Source organism: Rhopalosiphum maidis, chromosome 3 (genome assembly GCF_003676215.2).
Source record: "Rhopalosiphum maidis isolate BTI-1 chromosome 3, ASM367621v3, whole genome shotgun sequence".
Taxonomy (NCBI): domain Eukaryota; kingdom Metazoa; phylum Arthropoda; class Insecta; order Hemiptera; family Aphididae; genus Rhopalosiphum; species Rhopalosiphum maidis.
In genome coordinates, this window is record NC_040879.1 from 60,641,229 (window position 1) to 60,649,011 (window position 7,783).

A 7,783-nucleotide genomic window follows, 5' to 3' on the forward strand; every position below is an offset into this window, starting at 1 on the left:
GTTAGTTAAGATAAATAAGTTGTGGGCCGAAGGCCAGACCAAAGGGGTTAGAGGCCCCTTGTTTTGTTTTAACTATTATTCCATTGTTTTTTTTATATATATATAATGTACTCATATTTTTATTGTGTATTGTGTTAACTAATTATTTAGTGTAGAAAACACATTAATTTAACATTTTACTTACTTATCACTCCTATATTTTAAGCAATAGGCCAAAGGTCATAAAACATGTTATTTCCGTGAATAGGAATTTTTACCACATTCAGCGGAAACAACATGTTATATGTTCATAAATATGTAGATTATTATAATAGCATCACGCCACTCCAAATCAAGCCTGATTATAGGTATTAATAATACTAGTCCTCTGTGCGTCATTAAAAACTCATATAAATACGAGTAGAGAACCTAGTATTAGGCAGAAGGTAATCGTAGTTCTAGAAGGTAGTTAACTCCCGTGTTAGACTACCTATTGCTCGTCGTGGAATTTGTCACAGCCACATCGCCGCGAGTTTACGGTCACTTCCCATAGCTTACTGCATAGCAGTAAGCTATTTTAATTTTGTTTATTTCATTGATTACTTCCTCCCGGCCGCCATCATTTATTTAATACAAATAAATACAAGTTAATGTGGAGGAAGGCGAGGCCAGTCTCTCCGACTTACCTCCTTACATGAGTTTTACAATAAGTACATAAATATATAATTACAAATACAATAAAATAATAAAAAGCAATTATAAGAAATCATTAACGCTAAATGATAAGTGGAGTTCTCATACGCCTGCCTTTGCGAGCCAGACGAATCCCGCCGCGCTGTAAACTCGTGCTGAATAGCCACTTTTCGTGTCCGTTAAGCCCGCCGCCCTAGATGCCCGTTCTGCCCGACCGCTGCAGCGGCTTAGCGAACTCTCTCCTTTTCTTTCTTGGCGGACAGGAGGCCTTCCACCATTCTATATAAGATTCTCAGAGACTCTATGGCCTCTTTGATAATCGACCCATGCAGGTCTGGGGGCAGATTCTTTTCAGAGGGGCCGCAGATAATGCCAGATATAGTTGCCACCGACAACCTGTGCCCTACGTGGCCTACGAGTTCGGCTCTGAAGGGCTCCCAGTAAGGGTAAGCGAGCAAGGTGTGCTTCACCGTGACCACTCCCGTGGCACTCCCGCACTGTACGTATAGGGGGTTGATGGCTCTTCCCATTCGATGCAGGTAATACTGGAAACAGCCGTAGCTAGAGAGCGCCTGAGCCATCCGGAACGTCAGCGGTGTCCTCGGAAGAGGTTTGCGCACCCACCTCCTGACGTCCGGGGTGAGTCTCCTCGTCCGCTGGCCCTTGGGTGAGAAGACCCACCGATGCTGTCACAACATTAGAGTCGCCTCTCTCTCCATGACCATCATCGCGTACAAAGACGTCGGCGGAGCTCCTGGGAGTGGAGGCTGTTCACGACACCTCCTCAACTTCACCCTTTCTTGGGCGAGCAGGTCCGCTGGTGGCATGTAGGTCAGTAGAAGTGCAGCCTCGTCCGACACCATCCAAAACGCCACTATGACCCTCAGCGCTATAGCACTTTGGGGTCGTATTAACCTTCGGGTAGCTCTGGCGGACGCCAAGATTGCGGCTGATCAGATGGGGGCGGCGTAGAGGAGCTGGCTCTTAACCAACCACGGAATCCAGTAGGCGCCTCTTCCACTGCCCAGGCCCGTTAATGTTTGGCATGAGCCTTGCCAAAGCCGTCGCCGCAACCGTAGCCTTTTTTGCAACAAAATGAACGTGGTCGTTAAAGGTGAGCCTTGTGTCCAGCCTGAACCCGAGGTACCTTAGGTTCTTGACCAGCTCAATTGTGTGTCCGCCGACCACCAGCCGAGGGGGGACGAAGGCACGCCTCCTGGACAGGATGACTGCTTCGGTCTTGTGGTTAGCAAGCTCGACACCCCTGCTCCTCATCCAATTGTCGATGGCCCAGAGGACCGGGTTGACGGCGTCTTCCAGGAGCTGGCCCGTTCTGGCCACTCCGACCACAGCGAGGTTGTCAGCGAACCCGACTAGGTGTACCCTCCTTGGGACGTTCATATCCAGAAGCGAATCGTACGCGACATTCTACAGCGCCGGGCTCAAAACCAACCCCTGTGGCACTCCGCACGTGACCGGCCACGGAGTCATCTCGTCACCGGTCAGGAGCTCCCTGTCTGTGAGCCAGGAACGGAACATCTCGACGAGGTATTCGGGGGCGTTTTTCTTCCACAGAGCCTCGTCTATGACCGGCCAGAGGAGCGAGTTAAACACGTTTTTAATATCTAGCGTCACCAGGACGCAGAGGTCCTTGGTACCTGTACCCGACTTGGCGTTTGCTGCTTTGTTCAGGACTCTTTCTACGGCTGACTTGGTGGAAACCCCTTTCCGGAACCTGAACTGATTCGCCGCCTTTCTCCGGCCACCGTGAGCGCCCAGGTGAGACTCGAGTCATTGGAGGAGGAGTCTCTCCAACAGTTTTCTTGGAGTATCTAGAATACAGTTAAGCCTGTAGCTAGATGAGGCGTCTGGAGGTTTGTCAGCTTCTTTTCGGATGAGCACGAGACGCACCATTTTCCAGCGAGGCAGAAAGATTAGGGCTTGTAGGCAGTCGTTATAGACACTCAGGCCCGGGGGCTGGCTGTCACGTATCGATGGTCTCGGAGATTTCCCCGACGATAGCCTCTCGGTGACTCTGGACAACTCGTCGACCGTGAACAGCAGGATCACCCTCGAGAAAACGAGGATGTTTTGCGCGGGGTCGAAGGCCTCGAATAGGTTGATGACAGCCGGACAGGATGCTTCGTCCCAGTTCTTTGGTGGGGCAGCTGGAAAGAGGAAGTCGGCTATCTCGGCCTCTCTGCCTCTCGAATCCGTGCCCTGGTTGCCGGAACCGAGTTTCCCCCTGACCAGCTTTTAGGGCTTGCCCCAAGGATCCTCGTTCACCTGGTCGCATAGGTTCGACTAACAATTCCTCTTCGCTTCGCGGATCGCTGACCGAAGATTCCTCCTTGCGGTGATGAAACCGAAACGTGCCTACTGTGTTCCGGGTTACCCCGCACGTCTCAGGTGGTTCTGATAGACCTAACCTAACCTGAGGGCCAGACATTGCCGCCGTAGTTCCGCGATTTCCTCCGTCCACCAGTGGACCAGACGTTTACACGGGGGGCCCGGTCTCCGTCTCGGCATGGACGCCTCGCACGCGCCGATGAGGAAGTCGTCGAGCCCTTTCGCCGAGGCCGAGGTCTTGTCCACCCCTATCGGTCTCTCGACGGTTTCGGGGCGCCCGGACCGAAAATATTGGACGAGTGCTTCGGCATCTCTATTTCTGACCGACCAACCGCGATGGACTGCCGCGAGTGGTTCGTAACGCGGAGGGGTCCGTAGCTCCGTGGGTGACCCGAAGCACACGTAAGGGTGGTCAGGGTCAGTCTTCGGTGGAACGTGACGTCGATCACGTCCGTGGCCGTGCCTCTCACGAACGTGGGGACGGATCCGGCGTTGGCCAATAGCAGACCTAGGTTGGCTGCGAGGTTTAACAGTAGGCAACCCTTGGGGTTGTTTACCCTGGATCCCATTTCGTGTTCCACGCATTGAAGTCGCCTGCTACCACGACTTTTGCGCTGTCGTTGGCGTGGATTGCATCCTCGAGGTCGGCCAGAAAGAAGGCGAATTCCTGGAACGTCGTTCCGGGCCTCCAGTAGCAGCTAAAGACAGACATGTCTCCGAAGGTCGCCCACGCAAACTCTTCGCCCGCACTTTGAAGGTTACGGAAGAGCGATGACCCTTGGGTGAATGCCACAGCGGCCTTTCGGTCCGTGCTGAAGCACCATTTGTCCTCGCGCCCGCACTTCGTGAAGGGTTCGCTCACTACGAGTATGTCGGACTCTTTCTTCGGCCGTCTGGTACATGAGTTGTTCGGTCGCCCAGTTCCCATTCAAATTAATCTGGAGGAAATTAACCATTGATGGTTGATTTCGCTCCAGCGGCCATCCTTCTAGCGGCGCAAGCGCCAGACCCGGGCTTGTGGTTAACCTTTGGGAGTCCCGCCATTTCACAAGCCAGGCATCGGTCTTGGTTCGCCTTACAATCTGCCATGCGGCGGTCGGAGCCGCCGCATCGCCAACACGCTCCAGATCTGTCAGCCGCGGTGCAACTCCTGGAGTTATGACCGAAGGCCTGACACCTGAAGCACATTTCGGGCAGAAGGGTCCTCGGACGCACTCGGCACATGGTCCACCCGACCGGGATCCTGGAGATCAGTGAGGTGGCGTGTTTACTGACTTTGGCCGTGGCGATCTACTGGCCTGCACGAACTGACCAGATCCTGTCGTCGCTTATTGCCTCGCGTTCGGCTACCGCCGCCGGGTCGTCACCCGGAATGGCGGCTCGGAGAGCCTCGAGCACCTCGGCCGCGGAGGAAACAGCGTCCAAATCTAGGACCTCTATCTCGACTTGAACGCCAACCTGGATAACCTTTCCAACAGAGTCCCCCAGCTTAGCCGATATTGCGGATGCTAAGTTTTTAGCCGCTGCGCGGACAGACTGGATGACCTCAGCGTCCTGACCGTATCCGCGAAGGTTTTTCCCTCGGATGGTTTGACAAGTACTGCCGGCGGCTTCTTAGAGGGACCCTTAGTCTGCGGGCGACCTATCGTTACTACTTTTTGTGGCTCGACGGCAGGTGCAGCTCTCTTTCTCGGCTGCTTTTTCACGATCGTGGTCCAGTTTTCCGCGTCGGTTTCCATGGCCGTCTCGACCTCAATGTTCCTTGCCCTTACCACACCAGTTTCTGCTGTTTTACTCGCCTTCCTGCGCCTGGAGGTAGCCCTAGCCTCAATGATGCTATCGCTATTCCACCAGCTCAGGGTTAGGATAGTATCGATGCTATGACGGCCTGTGTATTAACAAACCCTCTATAACCCCAGCGCTGTACGTAAATACGTGCATTTCATTGGCCCGTTTGAATTTCCCGCCAACATATTAATCTGCTCGTAATAATACGCCAATTATTATTATTATTATCGTTTTTGATTTTTGTCATAATATTTAATTATAATTATAAGTATTAAGTTTAATAGTATAATAGTTATATTCTGTTGTGGTATAAAGTATATATAACATTCTATTTTACATATTAATATTCATAATATCATGACAAAATATTATTTTATTTTACAGCTTATTATCTAGTGGCTTTGTTTATAAATAGAAAAGTGCTGTGATCTCTCAAAATTATTATTTATGGTAAAAGAGTAAATAAACTTAGGAATATTTATGCAGTAAATCATAAATTATTTAATAAATAACAATTAATTATTTAATTTAGATATAATAAAAAGTAATTTATAATATATAACTAGTACAATGTACATATATATGCATTATGATCATAATTTATAATTTATTCTGTATTTTTAATATTCTTACAGTTGTATATAACAATAGTATTCCTTTTGTACTTCAGTGATTAGTGTAATAGTGTATTATCTATATATTTTGCTAAATTGTATTTATTGATTTTAATCATTATATTAAGATCAATTCATAACTACAAATTATTATTATTAATTAGTGTCTTATAATAGTGGTATTTATAACGTTCTAGGAAATATTTTTTTTCTAAAATATTTGGTTTTATTAATGTAATGTATCCAAACTCAAATAAATTTATCAAGATAATTTTCCCTTAAAACTATTGACATTTAGGATAATTAGGTATGATTGTATAAATAAGTTTTAAAAAAATGATTTTCAATAGTTAATATTATCAATATTATTAATGGTAAATAAATTTAAATATAACTGTATATTATTTATTTAATTAGCAGGTTTTAACAGTTAAGTCATCGGATTATTTTACATTGAATTTACTATTTACTTAAGTACCTATATATTTTATAATATTTATAATTATAATGATTTTTGTTTTTTGTGTGTTAAAGAACACAATAGTGTGAGTTAAAGTTGTACTTTTATCAAGCTATATCTAATATATAACCATATAATATTTAGATTCTTCAATTAAAAATGATAATATATAGGTAGGTATATAATTTGAAACTTTTAAAAAGGAATGTAATGTATGTTTACAGGATATTATTTTAATTTTAATGCTAATGTTAACTTTATCTTTGCTTGAATTTTAATTTTCATTCATAATACATTTAATGAAACTGAATAAAATATGGTTAATTATTGAAATACAATTATTCACTCAGTACATATTTAAATATTTAAATGATAAAAAACTAATTTCACTTATTTTAAAATTATAAAAGATCCTTTAATATAAAACTTTTTATTTAAGACTTTGTTTTATGAGTAACTAAAAATTGGTAGATTTTAACTTAACTTGATATTTTAATGGCCTCTCCCATGTTTTATAACATTTGGTTTACTTTTGGAAATATTTTGACCCAAATTGTGAGGTCTTCTAATATTTCCTTTAACCACATAGTGTTCAGGTCTTCTTCCTGCTGGAATTCTTTTTGAACCCCGAGTTACATTACCCTTTCTTCTGCTGATAGAAGTAGGTTGGACTCTAATTTTACCTCTTCTATTTATAGTTCTTGCAGATGTGTTAACTGAGTGAATAAAATTTGTAAATTGTTGGTTGGTTTTTATATTTTTTAAATGTTTTAATAGCTTTTGAAGAATAATGGGTAGCAATGATGGTATCATTTTTTGTAATCTTAACCATTCAGTATCAATCTTTGTAATTAACTCTGTATTGTTTGATACATTAAAATCGATTTTTTTAGCATTATTTGTAGGCTCAATTATTTTATTATTTGAATTTTGCTCTATACCATTTCCCACATGTGTAATTTCATTGTTAGCTGATGTATCTGGAAGACATTCTTTTAGATCAAGAAAAAAAAGCTGCTTCTGGACATTTATCACCGAGTGCTAATATACCAAGCGCATGGCATTCAATAAGAGTAATAGGTGGTAGGTTAGGTAACTGCACTTTTAAATTTTTATGAACCTAAGCTTGATGCTTACAAAAAGCTCAGAGTTGAAGTATTTGCCGGGAAAAAATATGCACATTGCAGATTTATTATCCAGGAACTATATAAAAAGTAGTGAGGATATTAGTGAATTTGACACTTTAGACATAGTGCATAGTGTAAACCGTTACAACCCACATAATGGCATTTAAGATTTGCAAAAGGAAACTAGAGAGGACAAAGTTTTGTATAAAATTCTTGATTGTTGTTATAATGGCTGGCCAAAGAGTAACTGTGTTGATACCAATGTTAAATTATATTTTAATATGAGAAATGAAATAATAGTTAATGATAATGTTATTTACTACTAGCAAAAAATAATAGTTCCAAATAGCCTGAGACATTTAATCTTAAAATTGCTTCATGAGAGTCACTTAGGAGTAACCAAAACAAGGATGAGAGCAAAAAATATATTTTTTTGGCCAAGGATGCTGAACGAGATACAACAATATATATTGAGGTGCAAAACTTGTGAAACGTTTTGAAGCGCTAATAAAAAAAATACATTGTTGTTGCATGAAATTCCAGAGCTGACGTTTGAAAAGATAGCTGCTGACATTATGACTTATAATTTAACTATATAGTTGTAGTGGATTACTGGTCAAAATGGTTAGAAATAAGGCCAATTAAAAATAAAACAGCAACAGCAGTGATAGCAAAATTTAAAAAAATATTTAGTTGCCATGGCATACCCAAAACACTTATTGCAGACAATATGCCATTTAATTCTTCAGAGTTTATAAATTTTTCAAAAAAAT

At 43.0% G+C, this 7,783-nt stretch overlaps 1 protein-coding gene across 1 annotated transcript; it reads right to left on the reverse strand.

Moving 5' to 3' along the window:
• Positions 1–1,656: 1,656 nt before the first annotated feature.
• LOC113557608 lies at positions 1,657–2,073 on the reverse strand. The gene has a single exon (XM_026963176.1). It carries the CDS (start codon positions 2,071–2,073, stop codon positions 1,657–1,659), a length of 417 nt encoding a protein of 138 aa, XP_026818977.1.
• Between the last annotated feature and the right edge of the window lie 5,710 nt (positions 2,074–7,783).

What these genes read in the sequence shown, in the direction of transcription:
- LOC113557608 (XM_026963176.1), bottom strand. Translation starts at nt 2,073, where the DNA reads ATGAACGTCCCAAGGAGGGTACACCTAGTCGGGTTCGCTGACAACCTC.